The sequence below is a fragment of the Macadamia integrifolia genome, chromosome 14, assembly GCF_013358625.1.
Source record: "Macadamia integrifolia cultivar HAES 741 chromosome 14, SCU_Mint_v3, whole genome shotgun sequence".
Taxonomy (NCBI): Eukaryota; Viridiplantae; Streptophyta; class Magnoliopsida; order Proteales; family Proteaceae; genus Macadamia; species Macadamia integrifolia.
The window spans coordinates 23,227,204-23,249,327 of record NC_056570.1 but is presented as its reverse complement, the minus strand read 5'-3'; the positions used below and the strand labels follow the sequence as shown (position 1 = coordinate 23,249,327).

The 22,124-nt window shown below is 38.0% G+C and overlaps 1 protein-coding gene across 1 annotated transcript in view; it reads right to left on the bottom strand.

Annotated features, from left to right (window-relative positions):
• Nucleotides 1-1,377: 1,377 nt before the first annotated feature.
• The window catches only part of LOC122061620 (protein transport protein Sec24-like At4g32640), a 34,061-nt gene continuing 13,314 nt past the window's right edge, over nucleotides 1,378-22,124 (bottom strand). Inside the window, exons 6-15 of the mRNA XM_042625009.1 lie at nucleotides 21,128-21,239; nucleotides 17,140-17,267; nucleotides 16,173-16,292; nucleotides 15,039-15,119; nucleotides 11,609-11,686; nucleotides 11,396-11,488; nucleotides 10,942-10,996; nucleotides 8,953-9,029; nucleotides 1,956-2,027; nucleotides 1,378-1,611 (exon numbers count right to left, since the gene is read on the bottom strand). Of these exons, the coding sequence (XP_042480943.1) occupies nucleotides 1,393-1,611; nucleotides 1,956-2,027; nucleotides 8,953-9,029; nucleotides 10,942-10,996; nucleotides 11,396-11,488; nucleotides 11,609-11,686; nucleotides 15,039-15,119; nucleotides 16,173-16,292; nucleotides 17,140-17,267; nucleotides 21,128-21,239 (1,035 nt within the window). The 3' untranslated portion in view covers nucleotides 1,378-1,392. The remainder of the gene's footprint in view (nucleotides 1,612-1,955; nucleotides 2,028-8,952; nucleotides 9,030-10,941; nucleotides 10,997-11,395; nucleotides 11,489-11,608; nucleotides 11,687-15,038; nucleotides 15,120-16,172; nucleotides 16,293-17,139; nucleotides 17,268-21,127; nucleotides 21,240-22,124) is intronic.

Here is a 22,124-nt window from a genome sequence, read left to right as displayed (position 1 = left end):
TGAATGCTGCTGTACACTAGCCCCTATTAGGGAAAACCCATCTTCAACCTCCAATCACACAAATCCATGATGTTTGGGTTGAATGGGTAGAAGAATGCAAAAGGTTAGGAAGAAATCAAGTAACTGGGCAATATCCCAAGGAGCAGTGTCAAAACCCAGTGTCTTGGTCGAAACTGCAACTTTTGACCGAAACATGCTTTCAGTCAATGGTCAAGACAGGTTTCATAGGTCCCTGTCTCAAACACAATATCTTAAAAGCTTGCCTCTTGTGTTACAAGAGAATCAAATGAGGGCGTAATACTTATGTAAGAGATCCATTCAAACACATTGCTTCCCCTTGCATCAAACTCTTCGTTTGGGACAAAGCTTCAGGATTGAATATAAAAATAATCATTTTCAAAGATGAAGCAAAGGAGGAAAAAAAAAAGTTCACGATGCAGGAAAAAAGTAGCTAAAGAGTGCAAGGGAATTCAAGAAGAAAGGTGGTTGGATTTAGGCTATGAACAAGACATAATCTGGAGCTGGCCCTTTTCATTTTTAAAGTTTAAGCAAAAAAAAATTGAAAGAAAAAAACAATAGATATACTTCTAACCCAGGTTTTACATTTACTAAAACATGTCAAAACTTAATTAGGTCATTAGGTTATTCAACAGCCTTTCCAGTGTGTAGCAGATCATGTGATTTGGGTGTGATCCAATCGTAGTTGGATCAAACTATGACAAGGTATGGGTCTGACAGAATTAGATTCAGTTCTTCTTCCTTTAAACCTCAGCCCACGTTATTATAAGTAACGTTGGGGTATTTCAGTTTTCTTTATCGGCTGAGACTAGAAGATATCAAGGACTGTGCTCACTAGTGGGTTATAGAAGAGCTGTTATTGTAAAGAACATTTCTATTCCTTCACTCAGAAAATCTTAGAGAAGTGTTCTCTTCTCATTCAAGACTATTGAAGAACCAGATGTGCACACTGGATCAGATCTTGTTTTCTGACCTGTGGCATCCAAATGCATTGACAATACAAGACTCATCGAAGCATTTTTACCATGTCTAATGAAATTCAGGCTTCCGAAAAAAGAATATTGATGCAACTTGAGTAAACTCATCTTTCCACAATGTATTTATGAATTCATGATTTTCGCTTCCTTGACTTTTGCTTTTTGGCATCATTGTACTCCATTTTCAGGATGTCTCTTACTACCCTAATATAAAATGAAAAATAGGAGTTTCCCTATTACACAAGATTCAGCAGTCAAAAAGTGGAGGTTCCAAATCCCGTGCGGATAAATTTCATCTTTGCCCTCATGAGCCATTAGAATAAAGTACCGTAAAAGGGTTCCCCACAAGCATAAAACAGCAGTAATTGGATAAAGGCACACATCACCATTGGCACCATTACCGATACCATGTAAGAAAACTCCTAAGAAGAACCAATCTATTGTTCTTTTTGAGACATAGGAATAGCAGCTCCATAAATTTATTCAATAAATGCTGGATATTATGGAAATTCGAAGTAAAAAAAGAAAGTACCTGTCCTCCAGTAGTTTTTGGGACAACAGAGATGGAAGCAATATCTACATAACTCTGGGTGGTAATGAAGACATCAACGCAAACCTGGATAAGGGTGACCCATGACCCATCAAACAGTTTCCTTTTAGAAAAAAATATTATCCACCTCACATATAATTGCAATATCACAACTAGGAGTCATTAGGAGCATAGTTGTTAAAGTGTCTAGGTGACCCAAGGGGTTGGGAGGGGGTCCAGATGCAAGGCAACATCAACAAGGTGACCAAGGCGTCCAAGGTGCTTGCCTAGGCGACCAAAGCGATCAAGGAGCGTAGAAAGCTAGGTGTCACCGTCACCTTGACAACTATGATTAGGAGCCAATCATCATGCAGATAAAGAATAAGTGAAATATCAGTTGGAAAAGATAAGCATATATAAAAGAATCTCACTTGATACTCGGAAAATTCTATTGCCATTGTCTTCAGAGTCTTGTCAGCTGGTTGAAGCATTTTATGGGCCTCCTGAAATTCAATGACTTGGCAATAAGAATTCAGCAAATATTTTGTATGCACAAGAGGCGTTCATACATCAGTAACAATAACTTGAACTTCTAAACCGAACAGCCAGAGACAGTAATAGAATTTCGATAGTCAACATGGAAAATCTGTCCAGAGATGTTGGGGGGAAGGGATAGAAAAACAACCCACCAAAACACAGAATGGAAAATCTCGACCCAACCTGCAAACCTTCCAACCCACCTTTCCTTTCAGATTTTGTTAACAAAGAAACAAATTTATTCCACCACTTATATCATACAAGGACGTTATGCAGCTAAGACCATCTAAGTGAATTATTCTAATCCAATTCCAGATTCATCTTAGGTATTTCCCACCCTCACTGATAATGTAGTTTTCAATCCAGAAACCCTACCCATTTGGCAATTGGCATATGTGCAGCAGTGCAGAAGCAAGTCCCACATTTTTTGATTGCGTCCCACATTTTTCGATTGCACTAAGGCACCAGGAATAAAGAACTCTTATGCTTTTGTTTTTTTAAGATCAATGGATAGTGATCTCATCAGTCAAGAAGCAAAAGAGGCAAGAGTGAAGGAGAGAGACTTCATTAATTCCAATTTTCCCAACAGTAGTTGTAAGAAAAGCCCTCCAAATCCGTCCAAAATATATTAGCACACAAAAGCTCTAATAGCAGGCCAAGGCTATGTGCCTTGGGGATAAGCATATCCCCAAGAATGTAATTTTAAGTATCAAATAGTTGTCCACTAGTCAAGCAATTATGCATTTTATATATACCAAGTCAGCACCAAGATAAGCCCTTGCTATGAAGTTTATCAATTGACTAGGTCAACTAGACATCAACTAGTTTGCATATTCCTATAAATTTTTTAAGTCAAAATTCTATATGCTAGTTACAACGTATACCTACACAGTATCTGGTAGAGCATATTTCAATATCTGATCTGCAAAGAAAAACAGCATACAAACATAAAACCTAAATCTTGGCTATGCAAATATAAGAATATTTAAAAGAGGGAATCATATGTGAAATATATACCTGTGCCAATAGTAGGATGGACCTTAAACAGGACAGATGTACCTATATCCATGTCTATGAGATTATTATTCAGATTTAGGATAAACAAACTGGTTCTTAATCCAATCGAATAATTACATCTTCACATAAACCTTAACCGGTCAGGGTATGGATCAGAACTTAATTAAAATCCTGTCCACTGAGGCCTACCAGTCCCTCAAAATTATTCTGAGAAACCATTAAGATTGCTGATGCAGGAAATTAAGTCCAATTGGGCCTGGTTAAGCATGTGTTAAGCCATTATTTGGATGTCTGGGCATTAGACTGATCCATTTTGGGTTATGTTGACCTCGACTTGACAATATGTTATCATGCTGACCAGTGCTACCCTCTTCTCCAAAATTGATCTGAAGTGATCTGTCCCGAAGATGAGCATGATGGATTGTACGAGTGGAAAGTTATGCCCTTTGATTTTACCAATGCTCTGGCACTTTTATGCAGGTCATGACGCAAGTGCTTTGACCATTCATTGGCAAAGTTTTAGTGGTTTAATTCGACAACATCCTCATATATAGCAGAGCACAAGACGAGTACTTGTACCATCTGAGGCGTGTGATGACTGTTGTGCATAGTTGTCACGGCGTCACCTAGGCGTCGCCAAGGCAGCAATTTGGCGTCCTGGCGGAAAAAGAAGTTCATGGTAGTGCAACGATTTACGTGACTCACATATGGCGGTCGCCATTGGCTGATAGGCGTCGCCATGGCCCCGCCATGGACGCCAGGTCACACCTAATTCACTAAGCGGTCGATTTTTTGTAAAATACAAAGTGATTTTGATAGGGCTATGTTGATTTTTGATGATTTGATGTTGCTTAATGTTGGTTTTATATGTTACAGGGTATATATTGTAGGCTTGTAACATGCTAAATAACTTTAGAAAATAGGGGAAATAAAAAAGTAGCATACTAAATAACTTTAGAAAATAGAGAAAATAAAATATGACACATGGGCGATTCGACCGCAATGGCAACGCCATAACGGGCGATTCATCGCCAAATCGATTAGCCATCCCTCCACCGCCTTGGATCGATTTGATGCCGTGACAACTATGCTGTTGTGTGCTAAAAAACTCGTCATCAGCCCCAAGAAATATTCATTCATGCTACCTAAGGTGGTTTTCCTTGGATTTATTGTGTCATTACAACTCACAAGGTGTGAAAGCTGACAACAAAGAGATTAAGAGTGTGGTAGATTGGCCCATACCCAAAACTATGACCGAGGTCAGAAGTTTTGAAGGCGTAGCCTCATTCTATCAGCGTTCCATTAGGAATTTCAGCACTAATATGGCACCTATCACTGAGTGCATGAAGGAGAGAAAAGGAAAATTCCAATGGATCCCAGCTGCCACTAATGCCCTTGCCTTGATCAAACAGAAGAAGACGGATCGTTTGCCTAATTTTGATCGTATCTTCAAAGTGGCCACTGATGCATCCCATGTTGGGATTGGAGGTGTTTTGACGCACCCTATCGCATTCTATAGTGAAAATAATGATGCTAAGAAGCAATGCTCCACCTACGCCTTCAAGTAGTACGCCATGATCTAGATTCTCAAGCATTGGAGGGACTACCTCATCGACAAGGAGTCCACACTTTATTCAGACCATGAGGCTCTCAAGTATTTACACTCTCAGATGTGGATAAGCAACAGAAATGCCAAACGGATTGCCTCTCTCCAAGAGTTCATCGTTGTCTTAAAGTATAACTTTAGAAAGGAGAATCAAGTGGCTGTCGCATTGAGTTAGAAAGTGCTTACATCAAATACTTTCACCACCCATAGCACCAGTCTTGACCACATTAAAGATGAGTACTTATCTGATACTGATTTGCCTAAAGTTCATGAAATTTTGCATTAAGGAGGCACTGAGAACGCATCTGTGCATTCCTAACACATCCTTCAGGCAGCACCTTGTTCAAGAGCTACATGGAAGCGGCGTGGGTGGACACTTTGGCAAGGATAAGACACTATCACAAGATGTTGGTTTGTCTTATTGACAACGCATACAGAGTGATGTTCAACATGTGATACAGAGGTTTTGCTCATGCCAACTTGCCCAAGGAGAGAAGCAGAACATGGGTGGTTTTATACTCCCCTCTATCCGTACCACACGCACCGTGGTTACACATCAGCATGGATTTTTTCTTCAGCTTACCATTGACATGAGATCGGCATGATTCTATCTTTGTGGTAGTGGACAGGTTCACAATATGGCCCATTTCATACCATTTGAAAAGACGTTCAAGGCAAGCCATAAGGCCAAACTATTTTTCAAAGAAGTGGTAAGCATACATGGACTGCTGGAATCCATAGTGTATGATCATGACATGAAATTTATGAGTTATTTTTGGAAGACCCTTTGAATGAAGATGAACACAAAGTTGAAATTCTCTTCGGCATTCCACCCACAGGCGAATGGTCAGATGGAGGTAGTAAATCGAAGCCTCGGCAATCTTCTTTATTGTCTTGTTCATGATCAAGAGAAGACATGTCCCTCAATCCTTGACATTGCCAAGTTCGCGTACAACAGTTTTGTCAATCGCAAAACCAGTCGTACACCTTTTGAGATCATGCTAGGTCTTCAACATCAAAGACCCGTTGATTTGGTACCATTATGGCCTCAGGTACAAGTAAGTGTTGAGGCAAACGAGTTTCTAATACATCATGGAGCTTCACACTGATGTCGGTAGCCGCATTGCCATTAGCAATGATGGGGTACAAGGCGGCCCATTAACCAACATCGTCATTTCATTGAATTTCAGCTGGGAGATTTGGTTATGGTTTGTATAGCTACAGAATGACACCCACCGGGTCCAATCACAAGTTGCATCCTCGCAAAATGGGTCTGTTTAAAATACAGAAACACATTTTGTCCCACTGCTTACACAGTAGAGTCCATAAATAAAGATTAGCAACGGTTCAACATCGTTGACCTTACTCTATATGTGGGACATCATCCGAACAAGGGTGACACTAAGCACGCTTTACAGTTTCCCCAATTTGCAGCCCCCGTCGATGAAGAGATAGAAGATGTCCTCGACAACAAGTTTACTACGATGCAGGGTGGCAAAGACTGCTACTCTTTCCATGTCAAATGGAAGGGATGACCTGAGATTGACTGCACGTGGATCCATACCAACGATTTCAAGCATCTTAACCCGGATCTCTACGAGCACCATATGGCATTCCTTCATCCGTCAGAGTCAAACGATTTTCAGAGGGGGGAACCATAGTTTTTAAGGCGCTGGTAAGGCTTGTTGGCGCTAATGCGGTCTAGAGATGGTAAGGCAGTGCTCCGCCTTACGTGAAGTGGCATCTTATGGTTTTTTTTTTTTTCTTTCTTTCTTTTTTTAAACGCATTTTAAAATTACTTGATGAAGATTCCAAATATAGATTTTTATTGGAAGGTGTATGGTTTTGTTAACACTTAAGATGTATGGAATCAGCTTTACTCGACCAAAAATAACCAAACCAAACAAAACAAAAACACAATTCACAAACAGAGTTTGGATTTTGTCAAGGGTTTTAAGAAAGGGCTTTGAGAAGGCATCAAGGAACAAGGAAGAACCACTGATCCAGGCAACCATTTTGCTCCGGCAGCGGTGAGCTTTATTCTTCTTTGACAGGAGTAGAAATATAGTGGATGACCTTAGGGCTTAGGCACTCATTTTGGCATCATAGAGGTAAGTATAATAAATACTTGTATTTTTTGCCTTCTTTTCTTTATATTTATAATTTTGTTTCATAATTATGTATTTATATTATATGTTAATATGTTATGATGATTGATGATTGATGATTGATGATTGATGCTTGATGCTTGATGCTTGATGATTGATGAAGATAAACTTAGTTTATTCACTTTATTGATTTGTTTTCTTAATGAATATCTTACATTGGTATGAATATGAACCTTTAATATTTATTTAACATATGAGTAATAGGATTCAACTAGGATTTGAGCCAAATAGATTGGTTTTATAAAAAAATTACACAGGAAAGCTTTAGTCAATAAGGCGATGCTTTATGCCCGCCATTTCGCTAAGGCGCTCCGAAAGACCCTCAAACGCCTCCGTCGCCTTACCGCCTTAAAAACTATGGGGGGAACTGAGGTAGCTCAAATTTTGGGCCTCAAGCACAGCTGCAAGAGTCATAGAGGGACTAGTCCATAAGCCACCTAAAGCGGCCAGACCATAGGGCAAACCAGCCTTGGTTGGGCAACCCTATTGGGCCGGGTGTTTTTGGCTCACCCAAAGCCAAATCATGGGATTAGGAATAGCTTGGGCTACAAGCTATCTTTGATTATTTTGTTTCCTATTTTATTTCAGTCTTTTATGTACTTAGTCAAGTTTATGTTTGGCCTTGTTTTGCTTAGGAAACAAGCCTCAATCTTGTAAGAGGCTTCTAGTTTCTTCCCTTTTTATGTACCTTCAAATTTCTGTTTTAGGAAAGTTATTGCTATATTATATACAGGGGGTGAAGGGGACCTTAGAGTCTCCCAACGATTTAATGCATGAAAATTTTGCTTGCTTTGTGCAAAGAGAATCTGTGAGAGGCAGTGAGGCGAGAGACTTTTGGGTGAGAAGCCCTAGACTCAGTTTCCTATCCCTTTTCCCCATCTTCCGATCAAATACATGTTTCTTCCCTGTTCTGAGCTTTATTTTCTGGTAAACTGAGGCTAACCAAGAACTCTTTTTGGACTGCTGATCATCACCAATACTCCCACCAAGTAATATCAAGGTGCTGCCGATTGCTGCGGCTGTTTAGAGGAGGATTCCTATACCTGTGATACTGGTTTTAGAGGGTTTCTTGATGAGATCTTCAAGGCCTTCAATCTCCCAAGTCAACAATCAGAAGTGGCCCATATTTTGAGGATCACATCCCCTCGTAGGAACCTCCACTTGATGGGAGTTTGAGCCTGTTCTGAACTCTGGTCTAGGTCTACCAAATACCAGAAATCTCCTCTTTTGAACCTTAAATCAAGAATCGATAGAAATTCAGATTTATCCATCAATTTGATCTGGGTTTTTGAGGGTTGATTCCATCCACCAAGGCCTCCCTTCGATGGTAAATTCATCCCCAGTCATCCACTGTAGCTGTGGTTCTTGAAGTGGTTTAATTTCAGGTTATTGAGCCCTATTATCTGTCTGCAATAGGGATTTTGCTGCTGTTGTTCATTGTACTCTTTGGCTGGGGCTAATCACTATTATTGTTAGATATTATTAGGGCTTATAAGGTTGATCTAACCTACTGTTGCCAACTGTATATTACATATTCATACACTAAAGTTGTCTGAAATCAGTACCTATTTGAATTGTATTTGTGATCCTGTCTGGGGTTAGGTTGTTGAGTTCTAGCTCTACATTATGATGATTATACCAACAAAAACAATAGTAAATAACTACAACAAACAACAATAAAGTTAATAGGGAAGTGTTTTCTACGATAAATGAACAGTAACAAGGACCCTTTCCTTAACACAACTCTGAAGAGTAATATTCAAGTCCTGACTTGTGACTATTGGCAATCCATACAAGTCAAGCCAACTAACCTTTTTTCTTTTTCACCGTATGTTTTGGCGCTTCAGTGCACAGTGCTTTAGATTGAAAATCGTGAGTAATAAAAATGCATCATAGGCCAGACTCAAAAATACTATAGGGAAGCAAAGGGTGAATTTATGCAACTACAATTCAGTATCCTTTCTCATATCATAACTGTCTTGTTTCCCTAACCTAGACTGCATAATTTTCCAATTCAGTGCAATGCTCCAGATGCCAAATCCCACAACCATATCCATCCCAAGAATAGAAAGAAGAGGATAGATAATGAGATATTAATACCTTCTCCCCGGCAGAGATGTTAGTCCTTCCTTCAGCTTCCCGAGCAAAAAGAGCTCCGATGCCAACTGAGGGCAGTACTGTTAAAAATATCGCACAATTATCAGAAAGTTCAGCCACATGAATTAATTAAACATATCTTTCAAAATGATACAAAAAATAAATAAATAAATAAAGGAACCAAAAAAACAAATTAAGGAAATAATTTGATAACAGGCACATAGATCAAACAAAAGGCTCCAAAAATTCCAGTAAAAGACAAAATTCAAGGAATTGCAAAAGGGGGAAAATATATTCAGAGCTAGCTTCTTCATCAACTACATTATCTTATATATTAACAGATATGTAAAAAATAAATAAATAAAGCGGTAGTGTACTAACACAACAATACAAGTTCAAGTTCAAGATTGTAGAGAATTCAACGAAGAAACGGGTTACCAGTAATGAATCCATAAAATGACAGGATCTTGAATATACAGAATGTTCTCAGTAAACAAGTAAGAACTTTCTCAACAAGAACATATCTTTTATGGATATAAAATTAACTAATACAAGGGAGTTTAGAGTCCCAAAGAAACAACAAGTAAGGCCAAATCAAAAGGTGCATCAGGCTTTGTGGAAAGGGGGTTCTATTCGCTACTTTCTGGTGTCATTTGGGAGGATAAAAAACTTGAGATATTATCACGATCGGTTTGGGAGTAAAAGATAATATCAAAATCAGGGTTTTCTAATTGGGCAGCTGTGGTTGATTTGTTTATGGGCAAACCCACTATTCAGCTTTATGGAGATTGCGAACCTTTGATCTTCTCAAAGGGAATAGCAGATTAACGTAGTGGCTGAAATGGCACCGAAATATGATCCATTTTGGTGAAAAAAAATCAAAACACTGATGCCATTTTGTTTCGACAAGTGTCGAAACCGAATATTTCATCTAAAATTTGACCAAAATTTCAAACTATGATCCTACTACAGCAATAGAAGTAGAACTCGTCAAAGTCCACGACAGCCCTTTAGCAGAAGCAAAAATTTCTCATAGGTCACACCATGTGTTCAGAGAAAACCTACTTTCTGGGAGCAAAACAAGAATATTTTGCATAAACGTTATAAATCATAATCAATTTATTATCTTGGTTTTCCAGTTTTTGGTATACAAATTATTTCCTATCTATATTTCCTTGGGCGCCTAGGTGGCATCACCTTGCTGGTGTCACTTTAAAACTTTCCCCCTCGACTGCCTTGGTTCGCCTAGGTGCCATGACAACTATGGTTCATGTATTATTTTGCGAAGGGTTTTAAAGATCAGAAATGGGTCTTCATCTTCCTCAAGCTGCCGACCTTTTATCTATTTTAATCTTTTTTTATTTATTTATTTTTTTTTAATTATGTATTACATCAGGGTTGACCTATTCAACCCAGACAGATGAACCGGCAGCCCACCACCTACGGTGCTCACTGAGTCGAGGGCCAGGTCGAGTTTCAGAAAACTGGTAACAACCTAAATTTAGTAATTAAACTTAATTCTCAATCAGATTCCTTAGATTTGAATAGGAATATAAGATTCCATTGAAGAGCTTTAGTACCACATTTGGTGAAATATCATGATTGCAGAAGTTTCAATTTCCATTTTTGAATTAATTTCACCCCCCCCCACCATTTCCCTTTGCTAGCAACCAGATGGAACCTGTTTGCTGAAACTGACTCAGCATAAAACTGCAACATTGGATTGTTATAGGCACATGAATCAGAAAAGAATTACTGGTTCATTCCTCTGTGCTCTATAATCGATATATAGATAACAAAAAGAAGCAGAATACATGCTTTTTTTATTTTCTCAGTTCCAGCAAGTAAACAACAATTTGTTTTGGGTAAATAATAAATTCATTACCAAAGAAGAGGAAAGAGAGAATATACAACAAAACAAACCCAGCCTTTACATGGGGGGGAAGGGAAGAGACCCCAAGATGCAACAGATAAATAAGGAATGATGCCTGCCTGACTGAAATACAAGAAGTTTCCCTCCAGTTGTCTTCATTGCCAGAAAAGCAGCCTGAAATACAAAGGGAAAAAAGTGGGATTGGCAAGTGCACTGCAGATCCATGCAACAAATAAAAAACCCAGAGTGTTTTGTAGTCAACTGACAGCCTCAGTGTCGCAGCTACTTGGGTTCTTCACTAAGTCAACTTAGCACAAAATGCAGACATTGCACAAGCTTTAATGAAGTCAAATTTGTTCAAAAGATGGCTATATCAACGGGAATCCACCTAAAACTGGGATTCACCAATTTTTCCACTAAGAATGGATTTGCTATGTCATATTAAATAGAAAAATATTTTTCGATAACATAAAAGTTTCATGGATGAAAAATAAAATAAATAAAGGAAAAGAAGGGCCACCCAACAGCAAAGGCTGGAAAAAGATCTAAATGAAAAATCAACATAATTTATACCTTGATTGCAGCACCAAATGCTGAATCAGCAACTTTGTTACTTTGAAACATGGTTGGAATGTTCTCCAGCAATTGCACCAGATGTTGACGGCACTAAATCCTCAGAACAAAGTTTTAAATTGAATCAATGGATTGGGCTTAAAAGAGAAATGCCAACTAAATACATCTTAAGAAATAAATTAACCATACAAATTAACAGCTTGTAATGCTGACCTCAGAAACTTGAACAATGACGTCAGTTTGGAGAGGAGTGTAGACATCTTGGACATCAGGAACAATGAGCATCAAGGGCTACAAATGCAAACATCAAAACACTAAGAGACTTCTTTTACCCTTTTAGTTAAAATATTTCATTACACGTTTTATTTTCCCTTTTTAAGTTTCAATATTTTCTTAATGATTAAGTACAGTTAGAAACTTAGAATTCCATGCATACACACCAATCCATATCCTACAGTTCTTACCTCAACTAATAATCAGCAGGACAGAAACTTGTTTATCAAAAAACCCTTTTAGCATCGTTAAAGGCACTCAAACAGGAAGCTCAAATGGAAAATTTGACTATATCAGTGTCTTAATTCTCAATTCCTATTCACAGAAAGCAACAGTACAACAGAAATCCTTCAAATGCCAAATTCGTCCACATGTTTAACAGGGAACCAGTTCTGAGGCACATCCTGGATTTCCAAATCGACCCATTGACCTAATCACCAAAATCTTGTCTTTAGTGGAAGATTACATTAACAGTTCAAATAAACAAAAGTGAGCAAAAGAAAGTAAGATGAGAGAAGAGGAAGAAAAGAGAGTGCGTGGAATACTTGGGGAGAGAATTGACGATATTTACCAACTTTCTTATAACATATGGAATTACAATAATACCCCCCATACTAACGTAAGAGAACCTAGGGAGGAAAAAATGTAAAAAAAAAAATAAAAAATACAAGCTAATAACAAAGTAGCCTAAATACCCTTATTACATTTACTTTAACATTAACTCCTTCAATCAAAGTGGGTTTTGAATGAAATGAGCAGTTTCATTTGGTCCAAGTATTGAACTCCTGACTCAAGTCACAAAGTTAAGCACAGGGCTGAGCTGGGTTCCAGAACATTTAAGAGAACCACACTACACGACCAAGGTCAACCTAACCAGATTAAAATAATTTTCTAATACTTAAATGGATACCCAGGAGGACTCAGCCAAAGTGTTGCATATAGAAGAGAAAAGTGGTTATTGTCTCAGTATATTTTGTTTCAATCCAACAAAGAATGGCATTCTCAGAAAAAAAAGAAGAAAAATTGTCACCCCCTTGTCCAATGCTCAGTCATTTCAAGAAAAATAAAAGTGCATTGTTATTACTGTTTGCATTTCAGTAACATTGTTTTTTTTTTTTTTCACTCTTTTTTTTCCCTACTTCGTTAACACATTACAGGAGATTCAGTATGGTAAAGTTGGCAGATTGCTTTCTCCATGTGAACATTCTTCTTCCATGCAGGTAGCATCGAGAACCTGTAACAATTAGCCCTACTTATCTTCTTTTTCTCCTTTGCACAAAAACTACTTGGATCCAACACCTCTCTTCATTAACATACCAGAATCCACCCCTTTGACAGCCAGAATCTCACCATCAATCTTCTTCACACTTTGCTGACAATCAAGCATCTCCTCATCGTAGTTGCTCAAGTAGCCTGAGTCCATTCCCTAGCTGGATGCCCACCCCACCGTGTGCTAAATGCACCCTGCTGGAAATCAACGACAGCATCCCGCTTATGCTGACTTCAGGCTTTCAATAATTGGAAAAATTATCTAGTGTCTAGACTAGGCAAAGTAGTCATGTTAAAAAGCATTTAGAAGTCATGTGAGCATATCTGGTGATTGGGATAAATGACAGTCTAACCGCCGGGTCTTCAATCAGGTACCCCAGAGTACTTTACCTACTATCATGTGCAGATCGAGCACAAATAATACAGATTTCAACTTATAAACAAAGTACCTTTTTTTTTTTTTTTTTTTTTTTGTATATAACAACAAATTGATATAAGATCACAACAGAAGTACAATCACAGAAAGCGGCCAGGGCCAAAACCATACTCAAAAGAAAGAGCAATATATATATATATATATATGAGCACAGAAACAGACTAATCTGACTCAGGAAGGGAAAGCCCAGATAACCAGGTCTGTCTATCAACCCATTGCTTGGCTAAATGGTCCATCATGGCATTTGAAACATGTGCAAACCATCATGAGAAGTCTTTATTAGAGACATTAAAGCAATAATTGTTGCTGAATCACCTCCCACTATGATGTTGTCACAGTTCTCTCTAATGGCAAACTCCAAAGCAATTGAAAAGAAAAATACTCTACTCCTAAAGAATTCACTAAGCTTATCGGTCCAGAATATGCCCCCAAATACTAACTGTACTTGATCTAATGCTTCTACTACACTGGAAGGTCCCAGGTTTCCCAAAGAACCACCATAAAATTTGGTTCACCATTACCTCCAGTGAAGGAGACCATAATTCCTCTCTTCTATCCCTGGGTATGCTAGAATGTGTGAGATTCTCCCACTTTGTGTAAGGAACAATAGATGAAACACCATTTTAAGAGTGGATCACCCATCGCCCAGATGGGCATTCCTCTGCTCCCAAAAACTCCACAAAACAGCCAACAGTGTCACTCTCCATTCAAACCTCTCCTAATGCCCAATGGAGCGAGAGGCTGGAAGACCCGAAACCATGTCTGCCCACTATGTCTTTGGCAAAAGCTGAATCCAAATTGAACACAGTTCAGAAATGAAACCATACCATTTAAGAAGAGTAGTACTCAAGAAATAGATGATTGAGGATTCCCCATCCTCGTCAGACCTCAGACATGATACAAATAAAAGCAATGAGGCAACACCTTGTCCTCAACTGATAAGTATCCGCCATCATGATTTTTGATGGGCGATCTCCTAGCCTAAACTTGTCATTTCGAAAGGGGGATGAGTCTTCCAGAGAACTTCAGTGAAAGGGCCATATGGTTTTCCCAGATCCTTGAAAAAAATGGAAAAAAAAAACAACAAAAACTGATTTGTAAGTAAACCAGCCATGGGAATTTAAAGACCAGCCCTCTTGTGCTGTTGGTCTTGAGCCACATTGCCACCAACACATCATGCAAACTTTCCAACAGATTTAGACACTTAAAACTTCTTTTTCCCTAAATTCCTAATCACCATTCCTCAACCCACCAGGCTCCACAACCACATAATGCTCACAGTTCAAAGGGTTAAGTTTGGCATGGAGTACAGCCGAGGGAAATCTCTCAAGGGGCATCCCCCCCCCTTCCAAAAAATCAAAGACATTCCCGAAACCGAACTGTCCCCATCACCCACATCGTATCTCATTGTTGGGACCATCAAAAGAAAAACTCTGGAACGCTAGACAAAGTACATTTTCTCATTGTCCTCTTACAAGTTACAAGTGTGGTCAACCCATTAGAGTACTTCTCAACTAGAGGGTCTTAAAAGAAACTGGTCCTGGATTATCCCCCAGAGGAAGTCCAATATATGCATTGGCCAGCCAACAACCTCACCAAGAATAGATGCAAAAAACGCAGAATCAACAAGTTTTGTTACCATCAAGATTTTTACTGACTATTTACCTGCTGTAATGCACGTTTCAAATTGTAAAAGTGAATTGTCGAGTCATATGTTGCAATACCCACGAATGTCCGAGGACCTTCCTGCAGCAAGAAATCAGGAAAATGCATCAATCAACAAGACGGAGATCATCTTTTCATGCATGACTTCCTACAGTCTGACCCTCCTCAAAGAATAATAGAATATGGTAGATTGAATTTACATGCATCTATTAGTATGTGGAATATGAGTCATGTCACTCATCCCTGTGCCCACCCTCTTGCCCTCATTGTACTCCCTAATATTGCCATGCCACCCAAAGTTTTATCTTATGAAACCATAACTTTCTGCGTGAAGAATGAATTTCCCACTAATACCCCTCCCCCCAGTAAACTCATATGTATAACTTTCAATATTCTGATAACAAAAAGGAAAAAAGTACTAATTAGACAGCTCTTCCAAGAACTCTTTTTAATTTAGCTGGAAATTTCAAAGAAAATCCCAAATTTTTTGAAAGAAAGAATTGAGTTGCAAAAGGAGAAAGAATCCTTGCAAACATGGTTTCATATGTTTCTAAAAGAAATCAATTACTAATGGAAAAATTGATTTTTCTTTCTCTAAATTGAAAATAGATTATAGGGAACTAATACTGTAAGTGGTCCACTGTACTGCATTCTATGAAGGGAAAATGGATCTAGTTTTGTTTAATAGAAAAATACCTGGGAAGCACCCAAATTTACACGTTTTCTTAAAGCAAAACGGTTCTGGTTCAACACAGACCTAGCAACAGAACTTTTCCCAAGATCCATTACAAATAAATGGAAAAAAATAAAAATAAAAGGAGCATCATAATGGAAAATAGAAAATTTTCTCTTCCCATTGGTCAAAATAAATTTTTCTTTCCAAAAATTGATATCAGATTCTTTCTTCTCTTTTGATTCATAAAATTCCATTCAAATGCATCAATGCATTACCTATTCCCAATGAAAATGGCAGACAAATGTTTATTCTTCTCTTCTTGGTAATGAATTTATTTATTCATCCAAAAAAAAAATGGCAGACACAAATATTACTTGGGCAGACATACATCATACACCCCAATATTACAAATATTCCCATAGGCCATAGCCTGACAGATACTGTATACATAGACTTACAGGTAGGTCGGCAATAACTTGGTTGATTGCGCTGCATGCAGCTGCAGTTGCACCAGTCTGTATAGCATTCATGGATACATCGATAAGGAAGAAAAATACAGCAGGCATTGGATCACGGACCTGAAATGAGATGGAAACATGCAAAAAGTCAAACATCTCATAACCCAAAGAAAACACAGAACAAAAGGAATAACCTCAGGGAAACAATAACCTAAACAACGAACACTGTCCAATAATATAACTCTCCCAAATAAAGATGAGATTCAACAGCCAGTTACGAAATCTTCAATGAGAATAGAAGCGTTTGATTCTCTCAAATTAAGCAAATCGAGACCGGAAAGATCTAGCATAGTAAAATAATTCTATGATGGCCATAAGTAAACAGTCAAGTTAATTCACGGTCAAAAAGCCCAAGTAACTCATGGCCCACCATGAGTGAGTAATCATTCATAAGTCCAATTCATAAGCCCACATTACAAACTGCCAAATGACCTTTCAAGAGTTAAGCACCATTCTCCCATCCATCATATCACCTATTATCTGCACTGAGCAAAGGATATCCGTCTACCATTTGACATGGCTATACAATTTCTTCATTGTATTTACCATTCGATTATAAATATACTGCTACAGGGAAATCCAACAGAGAAGCAGCTTTACAAAAGCAATATCCTATATCCTTCTCATCTGAGATGTTCTAAATAAAAAGAGAACACATGACCATTTTCTGCAACAGAACATACTACAAACTTCAAGTTATGGGCATCATCAGAACATACGCATATCATCAAAATAGTTCAGAAGCCCCAATAGAGCCACAGCACAACTGAATGGGATGTGACCTATACTTCAAATTTGGAAATCCCCTTCCCTCCAACAAAAAACAAATGTAACCCACACAGAACAAATAAGAAAGCCAATTAATATAGGCTTTACAAACATCAAATAAATAAATAAATTAACTAACCAAGTATTCCTTTGTTGCAACAAATTCAACAGTTCCCCTACATAACTCAGGCCTCTCATCAGCATCTCTACGTCTACCATCTGGTCCCAAATTGCAGTGGTACTCACGAGGAGTCTCATCAGTAAAGCCTGCAAGCCAACAGAAAATGTCACATACTTGAAACCCCAAAAGAACTGATAAGTACACTTAAAATCCAAAAGGATTCAAACATTCAAAAAGAACAGGGAGAGAGGGAAATGGTACATGAGTTCAGGTATGTGGATCGCAAATGGAGTTCAGGTACTTGCAAGGATTTAAGTACCAGTGTGGGGTACTGCATCAAAGGGGTGATTTTAAGAGATGTATCGTATTGGAGAGACACAATATACCTAAAGATACGCATGAAAACGGTCAAGAAATACATGGATGTGCTTATCCCGACTTAATGGGGATAAAACACCCTATTATACATAAACAATTCAGCTTTATCCCAACTAAATGGGATCAACTACATGGATCCTTACCCTCCAACCAGCTCTGTAGGTCAATTCTAGATAATAGGCCTAAGCTATGCATGTCTTTCCTCACAACTTCTCCTAGAGTCATTTTATGTTTGCCCCTAATTCTTTTAGCTCCTTCAATCTGAATCAAATCACTCCTCTGTACTGGAGCATCCAAAGTGATGTAATACTGAAATTGAGGAAGCTCAAAACAGTACCAGGGTAGGATCTTTTCTCAGAGAATAGGGAATTCTAGATATGGAGAATAGGATATTGCTAAAACTTGTTGAAAGATGAAAAAGATGGAACAATAAACAATAATATAACACCCGGGCTTCACACCGCAAGGTGGATCGACTGGATCAAACACCAACTTACCTTGATCAAACACAAGGGATTTCTTGAGCAAACACAAGAGATTCTTGATCAAACACAAGAAGAGAGTTGCATAAGCAAACTTTGTTTTAAATTCTGAGTTGTCCTTGAATGCTTACAATTGATCCCTATTTATAGGACCAACTCAACAAAACATTACATACCCAACTTCCAACTAACAATAGTAGAAAGTCTTCACTTATTAAAGTTGGGGTAGGAAAGTATTCACCTTCCAACTACTAAAGTTGAAAGAGCCTTCACCTACCAACTACCAAAAGTGGAAAAATCCTCACCTCTTAAAGTTACAATGGAAAAGTCATCCCCCAACTACCAAAGGTGGAAAAGTCTTCATCCCCCAACTACCAAAGGTGGAAAAGTCTTCACCCATCATCACTTACAAAAGTGAATTGATCCCCCCATTTAGAAAAGTAAAAAGTAAAAGTAAAAAGTAAAAGTAAAAGTAACTTCTAACCACTTAAATTGAACCGATATTGGATCAACATGGACCATGGTTCAATTGGAACTAAACTAAGACATAAAACATGAAATAAAAACTAAGTATGAAATTAATAAGCATCAACAAGGTAAGGCCACATGCTAGTTACTCTTGTTGGCCTTCTTCCTACGGATGTAGGTCTTCAGATCTGCATCACAAAGGCTTCCATTGAACATAGCCATGACAACTCAAACGAATTTCTCATAGTTTATCATGCATCGGAGCTAATCTCAAATCAGCTCTAATATGATCATTTATTACTTTATCCTTCCTAATTTTGCCACATATCCATCTCAACTACACTGAGTTTAACCATATGATGCTTCTTAAATGCCCAACATTCTGCACTATACATCATAGTCGGTCGTATGATTGTCCGATAAAATTTTCCTTTTAAATTTTAAAGGAATACATCGATCACACAGCACATTGGGTTCACCCATCCACTTCATTGATCATATTTTAATTCTCTGTGGAACACCATCCTCTACATAACCATCTTTATTTGTGAATGAACCTAGATACCAAAAATTAACACGTTATTGAATCTCCCTCTCATCAATTTCACCACTTCATTACCTGTCCTAGTACAACCATAGTTACCAACCATATACTCCATCTTCGTTCTAAAAAAAAAGGTGTATCGAGTGCACGAGACTCCCGCCATTGAGAGGTCTAGGGAAGGTCATATTGTACATAGCCTTACCCCGCTTCACGGAGAGGCTGTTTCGCTTCTCGAACCCACAACCACTAGGTCGTAATGGAGCAACCATACTGTTGCGCCAAGCTTCATCCTCTACTTTGTATTCTTTCTACTTATCATAAAATCTTTTGTCCTCATATTTACTTGAAACTCTCCTCCATAGTTGTCAAGGCGACCTAAGGCTGTGGATGGGTGCCTTAGCACTTAGACAACCAAGGCGCCCAAGTGTTAATTTTTATTTTCCTCAGTTCTAACATTATTTAGTATGCTACATATACCTTATATCATAAGTTACATTAAATCATCAAAAATCAACATTAAGCCGCATCAATTGAAAAACCCCAACAATTGAAAGTTGATAATCGCCACGACAATAAAAAATCCAGTTTTTGGTCTTGAATTGGAGGGTTGTCTTTTTATCCTTCCGGAATTTGATTTTAAACTATTTTTATTGTATTCAAAGAGGGGGGTGTTTGCTTATATATCAATAATTTCATTTACTTAAATGATATTTAGCATAAATAAGTGCCAAACCTGCATCGATACCATTTCAAGGCGCCTACACCCCAAGAAACCTTATGACGCCTAGGCAACGCCTTGAAAACTATGCACTTCTTTTCTCTAGTACTTGTCAAATTAACACATTATTATGCAATATGTAAATGTATTATATAAATAAGCTTAATGCAAGGATTTGAGTCATTTTTACCTAATCCAATGATGCATAACCAAAAAATTAAAGGAAAAAAACAGTAGATAAAAAAAGAGATCCGACCACCAAAAAAAAAAAAAAGAGAGAGAGAGACCTGCAAATTTACCCCTTTTCGCCAAATATGTTTTGGTCCGTAATTTGAGCACTGTGTCGGTGTGTCCCCAAAATTTGTGAAATGGTGAAGATCAAGGTCATTTTTCATGTTAGATGATTTCCTCCAACTCATATTGAAGAAAAAGTTTACTAGGCCTTCAGTTTCTCTCAGATTCATATCTCATTCACAGTTTCTATTTTGCAGGTTTAAAGAAGGCGTGTTCAAGTGTATCTTAGCTGCATCAAACCGTATTGGCCCATATTGGAGCATTTTGGTACCATATCAGTTCTGTATCAGTCGATACTAACTTTAAAAAAAAAAAGGGTAGCATGTTGACAAGTATTGTAAGCCCCCATGGGTTCCATTGTGAAATGCAATTTTTTGGAGGTTCAAGAATAACTGTTAAAGTTTAAATATAAATAACGAGTCCCCCATTGACTTCATTGTAAATCATACATCCTTAAAAGGACTTACCACAAAATAACAAAACTTATTACCATTTCAATCAATAAATTATAAAATGAGATCACAGGCATAAAGCCCATGATTTGGGGCATAGGGCTCCCGCTTGATGGAGAGGCAGCAAGTGACATCACCACTCATTCTCAATGCTGAAGATGAAAGGCTAAGAAGCAGCGACAGGCAACAGCTGGCACACTTCTTTTTCTCCTCCTTCCTCCTCTTCATTCATTTTTTCTCTTCTTTTTTTTTTTTTTTTTTTAGGGGCTGCCCCCTTCCTTCTCTTCTTCGTCTGCCACCTAATTTTTTTTCTTTTCTTGACAAAATAGGAGTGCAAACCAGGTGCAGAGAATCGGGCATGCATCCCATACCCATATCCATGCCATGTGAAAGATTCATGTAAAACAAATGTGCACACACACAAAATTAGTAAATTCCATCCAAAATTGTGAAATTTACTTGAAAGCCAATTCCAAAAAATAACTGTACACATTAAGCAAAAAACTCCATCACATAAAAGTATGGCATCCCCATCCTAAATAGAAAATTGAATAATTCCTAGCTCATGTCTATATAGAAATGATTAATATGCCTTCTTAAAATGTAGAACATAATTTAAAAAATAAATAAAATATATATATCCCAAAAATCAAAAATCACTTTTACTTACCACATAAGTTGCAAATGAAACGCCTTCCTTGATCAATGAATTTCATGAAAGGATTTATGTACCCTTTGCAACGAGAACATCGAACAGGTCCACTATCCCCAAAATCAACAACCTAGAAAAGGATAAAAAATATTCAAAAGTCAAAACAATATGACATCTGGATTAGTATTCATGTGTAGCAACATCATCATTATTGTAATGAGATTCAGATTGAGAGGAGTTATCAGTAGCAACAAAATCACCTTTATGTCACTCATAGAGTGCACAAATCAGCAGTAAACTCCGAACAGTTACAGGTCATTCATACACATTGTTAACATAAGGAACTTATTTGATCAGGTACATGGTTGATCAGCCAATTCAATGAGCAGGAAACAAGCCGGAAGCAAACACCAAGGATGACAAATCTGATGGTATCCTAATCACCAATTCCTGGTGACAAGCCAAACCGAGGGTAACCAGGATCACTGGGCAAGACAAACAAAAATTAAGTTATGTTCTGCAACTCACAACAGGGTAATTGGATGGGGACAGAATTCTGGTTGAATGTACCAGTGGATATGCCGACAAAACCTCAAAGTTTGATCAACATCCAATGGCTGGATGTGGAATTAGTGGTCGATCACACAATTAGAAAGTCAGGAAACAGAACATGATCACTGATTATTAGTCTTAGTTATTAGCAGAACTAGAAACCCAACTAGTTAACCTGCAGAACCAGATTAGAAAGCCAGAAAATAAAAGTTACCAAATTGGGAAGAGGCTAGAGACAGCAACTGAGTTCTATGGTCCTGTATCAGCATGCGAAGGTCAATGGACTGGACATATGTGATTCAAATAATAAAACAGAAGGGTCAGATGTATTTCGGTAGAAACAAAGTGAGAAAGAAGTAACGAAAGAAAAAAAGAAATGAAGAAGAGTCCGCTTTATTAGGCAGAATGCCTTCTGCTGTGGGTTATCAACCTACTCTTAGTACAGAAATGGGTTCTTTGCAAG